This window comes from Oncorhynchus clarkii, chromosome 8 (genome assembly GCF_045791955.1).
Source record: "Oncorhynchus clarkii lewisi isolate Uvic-CL-2024 chromosome 8, UVic_Ocla_1.0, whole genome shotgun sequence".
NCBI lineage: Eukaryota > Metazoa > Chordata > Actinopteri > Salmoniformes > Salmonidae > Oncorhynchus > Oncorhynchus clarkii.
In genome coordinates, this window is record NC_092154.1 from 15,993,315 (window position 1) to 16,007,526 (window position 14,212).

A 14,212-nucleotide genomic window follows, 5' to 3' on the forward strand; every position below is an offset into this window, starting at 1 on the left:
ATTTTGGAACCGTCTCCCAGTAGTAACAGAAGGTAAATAGAGAGATAGAGAAAGCGACGTCTTCCTTTAGAAAATCCTCACAATGATGCCAAACACAGGATGTTTTTCTCAATTCTCTGCATTCCTTTTTGTCTGCTGCCTCATTAGATGCTGTGTTTGCTGAGCTTTGCCACATTCAGGTTCCTCTTCCATACACACGTGTTATTAGGACATGCTTTGAGAGGTACTGACGAGGGGCCTGTTAGAACTGTAACTCCTACCTTGGGTTTAGGTGGGGGCTCGGCGGCAGGACCAGGAGTATTGCTCTCCCTGTACTGCTCTGGAGGTCTCGGTTTGGGGTCAGTGGGACACACCATCCCCTCTCCTCCCATAAGCATGGGCCCTGTGGAGGAAGGGTGGAAAAAGTTCAGCCTCTTGTTCACTGTTATACTGGGGCTTGTGACTGTCTGGTATACATGGACAGTGTGCGGAGTAGGTAGATACCGGAGGGTGCGTTGTAGGGAGGTTGGGGCCCCTGTGGGGTCATCCTCCCAGAGGTGTTGGCCCCTGGCTGCTGGCTGTAGGGGCCACCAGGGCTGGAGGACATCCCTCTGGGGCTCATGCCTGGATGGTGAGGCATGGGGGTCATTCCCTGCCTGAAAACCAAAGAACAAGAGATTGGGTTAGTAATTTACCATCACCGTAATACACAACGTTATTACCAAAGGCTTTATATTCATACAGTACATTTAACTATTAGTGGAGGCTGGTGAGGGGAGGACAGACTCAAATGGCTGGAATGGAATTGAACCTCAAACACAGGGAAACCATATTGACCTGACGGACAGATGGAGGTGTAGATAGATTTTAGTTGAGTGAGACAATATGAATAATGCATGTTGGTCATCAAAAGCAGTGCATCAGCAGCTTTTCTCAACTCCAAAACACACAACACAAGGACAGAGAAGAAACGTTGAAGACGTTTAAAACCCTGTGGGAAATAATACCCACATCAAAGGGCTGGGGAGCCGAGTGAAAAGTAATACCATTTATTTCCTGCTCTTTTCCAACCCCTAGCCAGACTTCCTGGGCGCTGAACAGCACACTGAGGGTGCGTCCTAATAATATCCCCTTCCTTCCAACGTATGCACTTGTTCACTTCACTTATTTGGTGGTGGAGAAAGAAATCGAGCCCTGACATTTAGGCTGCTCTATTTAACCTGGTAATGGACCCAGTGAGGAGAAAGACGAGGTGAAGACTCAGTGGTTTGGTGATTTGACAACTAGGCTATTTGCCCCACAGGCAGCCAGCCAGCCACACTTGATTCCTCCCTCTTAATTTCGCCTCTAAGGGAAATGTAATGAGGACATGTCCCTCACCTCTAATGGAGTTACATTCCCAACCAGTTAACCATTGTGTGTGTCCCAAACAGCACCCTATTCCCTATATTTAGCACTACTTTTGACCAGGGACCATAGGGCATTGGTAAGAAGTAGTGCAGTAAGTAGGGAATAGGTGGGCATAGTGGGATGCAACCATAGTCTTCTCCCAGCCCCAAACTAAAGTCTGTTCCCCCTGGATAGATGACACTATGTATTGGTCATTGAGAGGCTTTCAAACCACCGATCGGACATATTGCCAGTCGCCAGTAAGAGCAGTCTTCCATAGGAATTCATGGAATTTCAATTAAACCTTAAGGACAAAATTACATGCATTTAATTATTTGTTTGTTGTAGTGGGGACAGTGACATTAGTAATGTCTAAAAATGATACTCTAAGTAAAATATTTGTATATATTATTTGTATATATTTCAAGAACAGATTAACCCACAAAGACCAGGGAGATTTTCCAATACCTCACAAAGGGCACCTATTGGTAGATGGGTAAAAAAAAGAAGCAGACACTGAATATATTTTTGAGCATGGCGAAGTTATTAATTACACTTTAGATGATGTATCAATACACCCAGTCACTACAAAGATACAGGCGTCCTTCCTAACCCGCTTGCCGGAGAAGAAGGAAACCGCTCAGGGATTTTACCATGAGGCCAATGGTGATTTTAAAGCAGTTACAGAGTTTAATGATTGTGATGGGAGAAAACGGAGGATGGAGCAACATTTTAGTTACTCCCCAATACTAACCTTATCGACAGAGTGAAAAAAAGGAAGCCTGTACAGAATGCGCATTGTTTTCAGGATAAAAAAGAAACGCAATGGCGCTAAGCACAGGCAAAATCCTATAGGAAAACCTGGTTCAGTCTGCTTTCCAAGATGAATTCACCTTTCAGCAGTAACCTTTCAACAATAACCTAAAACACAAGGCCAAATCTACACTGGAGTTGCTTACCAAGAAGACAGTGAATGTTCCTGAGTGGCCTAGTTACAGTTTTGACATTCACTACCATTCAAAAGTTTGCAGTCACTTAGAAATGTCCTTGTTTTCCATGAAAACATACATGAAATGAGTTGCAAAATGAATAGGAAATAGTCAAGACGCTGACAAGGTTATACATTTTTAATTGAAATAGTAATTCTGTCCTTCAAACTTTGCTTTCATCAAAGAATCCTCCATTTGCATCAATTACAGCCTTGCAGACCTTTGGCATTCTAGTTGTCAATATGTTGAGGTAATCTGAAGAGATTTCACCCCATGCTTCCTGAAGCACCTCCCACAAGTTGGATTGGCTTGATGGGCACTTCTTACATACCATACGGTCAAGCTGCTCCCACAACAGCTCAATAGGGTTGAGATCCGGTGACTGTGCTGGCCACTCCATTATAGACAGAATACCAGCTGACTGCTTCTTCCCTAAATAATTATTGCTTAATAGTAGTTAACTTAATTAATAGTTATTTTGCCCTTGTTAATATTTTATTTTTATTGGCCAGTCTGAGATATGGCTTTTTTTTTGCAACTCTGCCTAGAAGGCCAGCATCCCGGAGTCACATCTTCACTGTTGATGTTGAGACGAGTGTTTTGCAGGTACTATTTAATGAAGCTGCCAGTTGAGGACTTGTGATGGGTCTTTTTCTCTAGACACGAATGCACTTGTCCTCTTGCTCAGTTGTGCACCGGGGCCTCCCACTCTTTCAATTCTGGTTAGAGTCAGTTTGCATTGTTCTGTGAAGGGAGTAGTACAGAGCGTTGTACGAGATCTTCAGTTTCTTTGCAATTTCTTGCATGGAATAGCCTTCATTTCTCAGAACAAGAATAGACTGATGAGTTTCAGAAGAAAGTTTTGTTTCTGGATATTTCGAGCCTGTAATTGAACCCACAAATGCTGATGCTCCAGATATCAACTAGTCTAAAGAAGGCCAGTTTTCAGCTGTGCTAACATAATTGCAAAATCAATTAGCCTTTTAAAATGATAAACTTGGATTAGCTAACACAATGTGCCATTGGAACACAGAAGTGATGGTTGCTGCTCATGGGCCTCTGTAGATATCCCATATTTTTACATATTTTTTTATTTGAAATAATCTGCTGTTTAAATCATCTGTAGTTTCCAGCTACATTAGTCATTTACAACATTAACCTCTTGGTGTTAGGGGGAAGTATTTTCATTTTTGGAAAAGAAACTTTCCCGTTTTAAACAGGATATTTTGTCAGGAAAAGATGCTAGAATATGCATATAATTGACAGTTTTGGATAGAAAACACTAACGTTACCAAAACTGTAAAGATATTGTCTGTGAGTATAACAGAACTGATGTTGCAAGCGAAAGCCTGAGAAAAATCCAATCCGGAAGTGCCCCAGGTTTTGAAAGCGTTGCGTTCCAATGACTCCCTATTCAGCTGTGAATGTACCATCAACCAGCTTACGCTTTCTACGTATTCCCCAAGGTGTCTACAGCATTGTGATGTAGTTTTACGCATTTCTGTTGAAGAATAGCCATATGGGGGCACATTGCGTAAGTGGTCACATGGTGGCTCCGAGAGAAATTCTCGCGTAAAGTGCAGATTACTCCAATCGGTCCTAGAGAAAAAGGAATTGTCCCGACGGATATATTATCGAATAGATATTAGAAAAACACCTTGAGGATGGATTCTAAACAACGTTTGTCATGTTTCTGTCGATATTGTGGAGCTAATTTGGAATATTTTTCGGCATTGTGGTGACCGCAATTCCCGGGCAATTTCTCAGCCAAACGCGAAGAACAAACGGAGCTATTTCGCCTACAAAAATAATATTTTGGGAAAAAATGAACTTTGGCTGTCTATCTGGGAGTCTCATGAGTGAAAACATCCGAAGTTCATCAAAGGTAAACGATTTAATTTGATTGCTTTTCTGATTTCCGTGACAAGTTTGCCTGCTGCTAGCAAGGCATAATGCTATGCTAGGCTATGATAAACTTACACAAATGCTTGTCTAGCGTTGGCTGTAAAGCATATTTTGAAAATCTGAGATGACAGGGTGATTAACAAAAGGTTAAGCTGTGTTCCAATATATTTCACTTGTGATTTTCATGAATAGGAATATTTTCTAGGACGATTTATGTCCGTTGCGTTATGCTAATTAGTGTCAGATGATGATAACGGTCCCGTTCACGGGCTGGGCGTCACTACAGGTTAACAATGCCTACACTGTATTTCTGATCAATTTGATGTTATTTAAATAGACAGAAAATGAGCTTTTCTTTCAAATAAGGACATTTAAGAGACTCCAAACTTTTGAATGGTAGTGTAAATCTGCTTGAAAATCTATGGCAAGACTTGAAAATGTTTGTCTAGCAACGATCAACAACCAATTTGACAGAGCTTCAAGAGTTTTGAAAAGAATAATGGCAAATATTGTACAATCCAGGTGTGTAAAGTTCTTACCCAGAAAGACTCACAGCTGTAATCGCTGCCAAAGGTGATTCTAACACGTATTGACTCAGTGGTGTGAATACTTAAGTAAATGTGATGTAACATTTACAAAAACATGTTTTCACATTGGCCTTATGAGGTAGTGTGTGTAGATGGGTGAGGTTATTTTTTTCATCCATTTTGAATTCAGGCTGTAACAACTAAATGTGGAGGCTCTGTATAGGCTCTGTATATAAATCATTGGTTGTGACCAGTGGAGAGGTACATCTCCTGTGCATCCCAGTGCTCGGTTAGTGCTGCGACCAGCAGTGTACAGAGTATGTATTACAGACTGCAGATGTGACACCTACCCATACTGGTCAGCCTGCTGCATCATGGGGTGGCTCTGAGCACTGCTGACCTGGGTGTGGTGGGGGGGACAGGGGGAAGGAGAGTGATGGGGGTGAGGGGAGGGAGAGTGATGGGGAGAGAGGCGAGGGCACGTCCCAGGACAACTCAGGCCGGGGTAGGCAGGGGAGCGCGCGTAGGGAGGCCTGACGTGAGGGAGGAGAGAGAAGATGAGGATATGAGGATGAGGATAATGAGGATATGTGGGGTGTGGAGTAGTGAATGTGTAGAACTTATACACAAGAATGACCCGTGGTGTTGCATCCCAAAATGGCACCTATTCCCTACACTCTAGCGAACTCCTTTTGACCAGAGCCCTATGGAATTCCCAATGGGCCCTGGTCAAAAAGTAGTGCACTATATCGGGGTAGGGTACCATTTAGGACAGGTACTATTATCCCTTCTGTGGCCCCTGTCCTGACTCACCTGCCCTGTGCAGAAGGGTTGGGACCAGCGTTGGGCCCCTGCATGGCGTTGGTTCCCGGACCCAGACCTGCCTCCTGGTTAACACTGGGCAGGGGTGGTCTCATGCCCTGGCCCTGTCCGGCAGGCTGCGGCATGCTGGGAGAGGTGGGGGCCATGGTGTTGGTATTGGCACCGAGGTGGGGTCGCCCACTGACCCCCGGGCCCAGGCCTCGCCCGGCGGGCATGGAGCCACAGGGCTGCCCAGGGCCCTGGCCGTGCATGGGGCTATTGGCGTTCATGCCCAGACTGTTGCTCATGCCAGGGCCGGGGCCGCTGTAGTTGGCACTGGGGGTCCCGCCGTAGTTAGGGGGTCTGGGGTAGTTACCTGGAGAGACAGAGAATAGGATCATCAGGTTGGCCATGTTATGTTCATCAGAACTTAAGAACATTGGAATTGGCTTGATTCATAGATTCTTCATTCACCAATCCATGTTATTTCTTTCAAAAGGACAGGCCCTGCTCAAAAGAAGTGCACTACGTAGGGAATATGGTTCTATTTGGGACACACGGCGTGTGTGATTTGAACAGAGCATTGCCTCATGTTCCTCTGTTTCAGATTCTGTACTCCAGCCAGACCAATCTTTCATAGGGTACTTCACAAGAGAGAAAAAAAGCGCACACACACTTTTGATGTCATGTGAGACTTCCAAAAATACATTAACTCGGCCGTGGCGTTTCGTTTCAGGGAGAGCTGCTATTTTGGCTCTTCCTGGAGTTATTCTGGTTCCATCCCTATAATGAGCTTTGCTCACAGGCAAAGGAGAGGAGAAGGGGATGGGGGGGGGGTTCTGGGACTCTGCCAATTATATGGAAATTCACTGGCAGCATCAGCTTCTCTGTAGTCATGTTAATCCTAGAATTCCCCTCGGGAACACAGGGCTGTGACATGGATCAGACAAGGTCATCCTCCCCGAGTGGCCACAGAAACAGTTAGCTTCCCAAACAGCACCCTATTCCCTATTTGGTGCACTATTTTGACCAGGGCCCAATAGACACACATTTGGGATGCAGAACCAGTCCTGTCTGTTCACACTGATCAACTGTACTGCTCTGTGCTGGTGCTTTTAGTTAGTGAAGGGGGCTTCTATTTTAGGCTTTCTGTAGGAGTGAGACGTTTGTATTGAGTTATGTGAATTAGTGCTTGACTGGATGAAAGCGTGCAGCACTCATCAATCTACTCTGTTTCAGCGAAGGATGGAAACCGACCCATGGACGTCGTGAGCGCTCATCTGGAACGGGGCTCACACAAATTGGGTCATTACGGTAATCCATCTCGTGTGTTGTAGCATGCCTTGATGAATGCGTGACCAATGTGTGTGCGTTTTCATAGCTCAGGTCTCTGCCCCCACCTGCTCTCCCTGCTCCAGATCCCTGATTAATAGTCCCTGCTGTGTGTGCCTGGTGTCTGGCTCTGGACACCACACTACAAAGACCTGGGTTCAAATACTAGGTGGGCGGGGTTTGGCGTTTTGGGAAACTTCTATTGGTTCCATTGCGACACGCATCAGAGCGAAATTATTTCAAATAGTACTTAAAACCAGGTGTGCTGGATAGCACAACCAGCCACATAAAAAGAGATGGAACAAGTCTCCTCCTCTACCCCAGACGGGTGTGTGAGTGAGAGAGAGAAAGCGAGAGATGCAAAGTAGGCTACAGTATATGCAAAGCATAGCATGAAACACTTGGGAGGTAGATTGGAGATTTACTGAGCTGTGGAAAAAAACCCTGCTCTCTCCAACCCTGTAGAAATGTATGTTGGGCCATAGAATATAGTCATAGGATTGCCACCATTCCACTAGCCTCCTGATACAGGGGAGAGAGTTCTGATGTGAAAAGGCCAGTGTGAATTAACAGGCTGTATGGGCACCAGCATCATCATCAGCCACGAGCATGGAGGATGTGTTACCTTGGAGGAATATTATCATCAGCATGGAGGATGTGTTACCTTGAAGGAATATTACCATCAGCATGGAGGATGTGTTACCTTGGAGGAATATTATCATCATCAGCATGAAGGATGTGTTACCTTGGAGGAATATTATCATTATCAGCATGGAGGATGTGTTACCTTGGAGGAATATTATCATTATCAGCATGGAGGATGTGTTACCTTGAAGGAATATTATCATTATCAGCATGAAGGATGTGTTACCTTGGAGGAATATTATCATTATCAGCATGGAGGATGTGTTACCTTGAAGGAATATTACCATCAGCATGGAGGATGTGTTACCTTGGAGGAATATTATCATCATCAGCATGAAGGATGTGTTACCTTGGAGGAATATTATCATTATCAGCATGGAGGATGTGTTACCTTGAAGGAATATTATCATCATCAGCATGAAGGATGTGTTACCTTGGAGGAATATTATCATTATCAGCATGGAGGATGTGTTACCTTGCAGGAATATTATCATTATCAGCATGGAGGATGTGTTACCTTGGAGGAATATTATCATTATCAGCATGGAGGATGTGTTACCTTGGAGGAATATTATCATTATCAGCATGGAGGATGTGTTACCTTGGAGGAATATTATCATTATCAGCATGGAGGATGTGTTACCTTGGAGGAATATTACCATTATCAGCATGGAGGATGTATTAGGAGAAGGGTGAATTTGCTGCTAGACCAGGTATGGGGGTGGGGCTACCAAAAACTGGAACTCGTGAGGGGCTGCAGTGGCTCGTGGGTCTGCGTACCGTATCCTTTTAGCTGACATGGGTTAATTGAGTGACTGCTGATGCACAACCACATTTCAAAATTGCACCTTGGGGTCTCAACTTACTGTTAATAGAATACACAACTGAGTTCCTATTTGACATTTTTTGTTTTTTTAAATAATGACAATAATAATAACATTTATTGGTCATTAAAAAAAGAGGAAGCTGACCCTAGATCTGTACTTAGGGGAAACGTCCCCCCGAGTGGAATATTACCTTGGGGGCCGTACTGGCTGGTCTGGGGTCCGTACGAGGGGCTGGGGCCCCCCTGCAGCTGCTGCTGGTGGTAGGAGCTTTGGGGGTGCATGGAGCCCCCGGGGGACGAGTGAGGGGACATGGCGGGTCCCTGACCTGACTGCTGGGGGACTGTGGTGTTCCGCTGCATGGCAGGTGGGAACCCTGGAAAGAACAAAAGATTGAGAGCGAAAGGAGAGAGCCCTGTTAAAATAATTCTCATTGAAAGCAGAACTATAGGAAGGTTAGGACTGAGGTAACCTAGCTACTCTTAAAAGGAGACATTTTCCTCTCAGACTCCATTATATTTGAACCCAATTGTCAATGTAGCAATTGAGTTCAATTGAAGTGTACTCGCTTGAGTTGAATGGTAACACTTACCTTTGCCTTTTGAAAACCACTACCAAATGCTACAGCAAACGTCCAAATCGACATTTAAACTGATCTGAAAGGATGACAAATAGCACAAGAGCTAATACATCCACCCGCCCGCCATGGAAAAGGTCTCCCATCTGTTTGAAATGTGATCTTTTCATCTCACTTGATCAAAACCTCATTCTAAGGGCAGAGGAGTGATACAACCACTTGAATACACAAACTCACTACCTCTTAAAGGGATAGCTCACCCAAATGACATACTGGTTTACTTACCATGTAATCAGTCAATAGACACAGTAAGAAAGAAATTCATTTGGGTGAACTATCCCTTTAAATATGAATGAGTACATGATACATGGAATGCTAAGGCATCAACGGAATACAGACGATGGGGGATAGAAACGCCGAATTGGAACACATTCAACAAATCTGATCTAAGCAAGTGGATATTGGTGAACTCTCATGATTGAAGCATTTCAACAGACAATGTGGTTACTAAAGTCCCATTTGGATCGTTTGGCTGTTTTCACTGCATAACATTTAGAAGTTGTCCCTTTTCAGGTTCAAAAGTGACTGTTAAATGCCAACTTCGGACCATATAACCTGGCAGCATAGCTAGCATACAGAAATGGGTGGTGGTAGTCAGTTGTTTTTAACTGTAATGCAGTCGATTGGTGACGATGACATGGACATGTGTTGGGGTTGACATCCACACTTCAATTTTTACCTCAAAAATAGTCTGAAATAGACTAAAATATAGGCAAATTTAACTGGGGGTGCAATGAGGAGATCTTTCCCCCATGCGTTTCCATGGCATTTCCATTGTTTTGGTCGAGTTCCATTGACCTATTTAACACATCTATTCTTATTTGAAGTATTTCTGTCCTTGTCTATTCATGTTCTGTATTATGACATGTTTTATGTGGACCCCAGGAAGAGTCGCTGCTGCTTTCACAGTAGCTAATGGGCATCCTAGTAAAATACTCTTCATACAGTCCTGATAAGGCCAATAGGAAAATCTGATGACTTCCCCCTTCCCCGTGGTTCAGCAGCTCACTCACATGCTCCATTTCAATAGACTCCGCTCCCCAAGCTTGGAGTGACTAATCGTTTGTATTAATGCCACCACTGTTACAATGATCCCCTTTAGACAGTGAGAAAAAGGTTCTGCCTAGCTGGCAGCTGAGGTGTTATTTTGACTATTACTTGCTAGGCCTTTACCCAGTGCTGGGCTGGCTGGCTGGGCTGAGGGTGGGCCATAGAAAACAGCCTGATTGACATGTCTGACTGCTTGGTCACTGACAACCATATTGGCAGCCGCTGAGAGGCACAGCCATGGTTACTCTATAAAGGCAGAGTCTATGTCCTAAATTGCACCATATTCCCTACATAGTGCACTACTTTTGACCAGAGCCCTATAGGCCCTGGTCAAAACGTGTGTACTGAATAGAGAATGGGGTGTCATTTGGGAAACATGCTGAAGTTCTGGCCCAGTGCTGACAGCAGCCCAGAGGTATAGAGGGAGTGGAATCTATGACTAATCTGTTGTACTAATGATCCTATGGAAAACCCAGCAGGAGAAATGGACTGCTATACATCATTAGGGAGGGACTACGGCTTATGGTGTACAATTAGATGACTTCCGTCCTGGGGTCAGGCTGTGTACACCAGAGGAGACCTTCTTTATCAAACCACTGTTGAAACGAACATGGATTTGACCACAGAAGCGGCCGTGGATATACGAGTTGGTTGCTGATTACTCTTGACTCTTCATGTTAAATCTCCCGGAAGAGGGGGGTTGTAGGTCACAGGTGGTGTAATGTGCAGGAGAATCTCACCTCTCTCCTGAGACATGGGGGACTGGCTCAGGGTGGAATGGGAACCCACATCAGACATGTTCCCAGGGGTCTGTGGGGCCATCTGGGTGCCTGGGAGGAGAGAGGGGCAAACGTCAGTGGGACACACACACACACACACACACACGTCCCCAGCTCCTTCGTGTCAGTGTGATGGCCTGAAGAGCAGCAGTGTGTCCAGCTAAAGGAACCCCTCCCTAATGGGGACTAATGACTGACAGCTCTCCCAGTAGGGGTGAGAGCGTGTGTGGGTGTCAACGGCTAAATGGTCTCCCATCGACCTCGTTATCACCCAGAGCAGTGAGAGAGAAGGCGAATGAACTAACTTTGCCCGCAAATAACAAAACTCCCCCAACTAGTCCAGCCCTGGAGTCAACAAGGCCAACAATGCGCTGCACTGTGGGAGAGTAATTGAGTTAAAGTGACTCCGAACTGCTAACATAGTTTAGAAACTATTTTAATGACCGAGGCCTTTGTTTTGGAGCTGGAGTATAAACCAGCTAGAGAACTGACTGCCCCAGCTGCCTGTACAGATATAAGAACAGACGTCTCTCCCCCTCCCACTGTGACTAGCTACTATAGAGTCACTAACTCAAAAGAAGTTCAGAAAGAACTGACTGGAATGAGACAAAGGAGCTCTTTTTTCTTCCACAGATGAGCCAGTCATGACAACCAGAGCTGCTGCAGTTCCACTGTGGCTGTCTCAGTGTGTCAGAACTGCTCTCTGAAATATAATGGATGAAATACTACACATTCAGTTACTGTATCAAGCCTAGCACACTGGTCCTTACTCCCTGTCCGAGGTAGGTGTGTGTGTGTGTGTGTGTGAGAGAGAGAGATGTGGTAGAGTGTGTAGGTGTCTCCTAGACCTAGGTGCATGGTGGCAGGGATTCGTTCTATACCTGGGACGCTGGCGGGGGAGATCGGTCCGGAGCGCGATTGGCTGGATCCCACGGGTGATCCCACGGGGGAGGGGGAGGGGCCACTACGCAGGCGAGGGGACATGTGGGGTGAGAAGGGAGACTGGGCCGGGTTACTCTGCTCGCCCTGGCTGCTGGTGGACCCCGAAGCACTGACCGCTGAGCTGATAGCCACCTCTGTGCCCGTGGGAAGGTCATCTATAGACCCAGACAGGTCCTGGAACAGAAGAGGAGAGAGCAACCAAGGGGAAAGCCAGGGTTGTGTTCATTCGGCACCAAACTGAAGAAAATGGACTGAAACAGGGAGCACCTGCAAAACATTTTAAATTGTGCTCCGTTTTGTGCCCTGAACGAACACGACCCAGAAGAAATACCACTAAGCATTCTTCACCAACAGATGGTAAAAACTTCACCAGTCACTTGACATAACGTCCAACATAGACAGAAAGACATTGGGAGTGTTGGAAATCTCGATGTCCAGGAGGAAGGTTTTACCAAATTCAGTTAAAGCCAAAACCAGGCAGGCCAGATGGCCATCTCTCAGTCTATACTACTGCTTTAATAGCCAGAGAAACAAATGGCACCTTATTCCCTAAATAGTGCACTTCTATTAACCAGAGGCCTGATCAAAACTAGTGTACTATATAGGGAATAGGATGCCATTTGGGATGAAACCAGCATCATGGCAACAATCACCAATTTACCTAAGTGGCATAAACACCTCAAATTTAAGCAGATTTGGCCAAAGTACCTACCTACAAAAGAGAGCCATGCCAAATGTCCTCAATGCCACATCAAGAATGGAGACAGAGTTTAATAGTGCCAATGAGTTGCCCTCCAATGTGCCTCCCTTTTTCCCTCTGCGCTTTTGATAGTTGTAGAAACGGTGTGGTCGGTGGCCTCTCTCCCAGCTGGCAAGCAGGCAGCTCCTAACTACAACCTGTCACCCGTCAATATGACACTTCCTCTGAGGCCTTAACAACCACTTACTTTATGATCAGTCACTTAAAATACCCACAGTGCCACAAAGCAGTTAATAGCATCCCAGCTATGCATTTAAAAAACACGCAGACTAAATCAGCCAATTACACTTGACTGCAATGCACCCTACTGTGCAGTGGGATCCTCTCATCTGCACTCCTCAAGTTCCTACATGTGTCCGAAAGGGTTTTCTAGTTCACCATCACAGGGTAGCATCAGAGGAAATGGGGGTTGGATGGTCCTATTCACCATCATTAGAGGTAATGGGGGATGGATGGTCCTATTCACCATCATTAGAGGTAATGGGGGTTGGATGGTCCTATTCACCATCATTAGAGGTAATGGGGGTTGGATGGTCCTATTCACCATCATTAGAGGTAATGGGGGTTGGATGGTCCTATTCACCATCATTAGAGGTAATGGGGGTTGGATGGTCCTATTCACCATCATTAGAGGTAATGGGGGTTGGATGGTCCTATTCACCATCATTAGAGGTAATGGGGGTTGGATGGTCATATTCACCATCATTAGAGGTAATGGGGGTTGGATGCTCCTATTCACCATCATTAGAGGTAATGGGGGTTGGATGCTCCTATTCACCATCACAGGGGAGCATCATTAGAGGTAATGGGGGTTGGATGCTCCTATTCACCATCACAGGGGAGCATCATTAGAGGTAATGGGGGTTGGATGCTCCTATTCACCATCACAGGGGAGCATCATTAGGGGTAATGGGGGTTGGATGCTCCTATTCACCATCACAGGGGAGCATCATTAGAGGTAATGGGGATTGGATGCTCCTATTCACCATCACAGGGGAGCATTATTAGAGGTAATGGGGATTGGATGCTCCTATTCACCATCACAGGGGAGCATCATTAGAGGTAATGGGGGTTGGATGCTCCTATTCACCATCACAGGGGAGCATCATTAGAGGTAATGGGGGTTGGATGCTCCTATTCACCATCACAGGGGAGCATCATTAGAGGTAATGGGGGTTGGATGCTCCTATTCACCATCACAGGGGAGCATCATCAGAGGTAATGGGGGTTGGATGCTCCTATTCACCATCATTAGAGGTAATGGGGGTTGGATGGTCCTATTCACCATCATTAGAGGTAATGGGGGTTGGATGCTCCTATTCACCATCACAGGGGAGCATCATCAGAGGTAATGGGGGTTGGATGCTCCTATTCACCATCATTAGAGGTAATGGGGATTGGATGCTCCTATTCACCATCACAGGGGAGCATCATTAGAGGTAATGGGGGTTGGATGCTCCTATTCACCATCACAGGGGAGCATCATCAGAGGTAATGGGGGTTGGATGGTCCTATTCACCATCATTAGAGGTAATGGGGGTTGGATGGTCCTATTCACCATCATTAGAGGTAATGGGGGTTGGATGGTCCTATTCACCATCATTAGAGGTAATGGGGGTTGGATGCTCCTATTCACCATCACAGGGGAGCATC

General features: G+C 45.5%; 1 protein-coding gene across 4 annotated transcripts in view; it reads right to left on the minus strand.

Annotated features, from left to right (window-relative positions):
- The window catches only part of LOC139415013 (AT-rich interactive domain-containing protein 1B-like), an 83,242-nt gene that overhangs the window by 25,353 nt on the left and 43,677 nt on the right, over positions 1–14,212 (minus strand). For 3 of the 4 annotated variants that reach the window (XM_071162745.1, XM_071162746.1, XM_071162744.1), the window contains 7 exons: positions 11,739–11,973; positions 10,819–10,908; positions 8,585–8,767; positions 5,603–5,966; positions 5,140–5,322; positions 484–635; positions 261–382 (listed from right to left, as the gene is read on the minus strand). In XM_071162745.1, coding sequence (XP_071018846.1) covers positions 261–382; positions 484–635; positions 5,140–5,322; positions 5,603–5,966; positions 8,585–8,767; positions 10,819–10,908; positions 11,739–11,973 — 1,329 coding nt within the window. The remainder of the gene's footprint in view (positions 1–260; positions 383–483; positions 636–5,139; positions 5,323–5,602; positions 5,967–8,584; positions 8,768–10,818; positions 10,909–11,738; positions 11,974–14,212) is intronic. The other variant, XM_071162748.1, reaches the window with a different exon arrangement.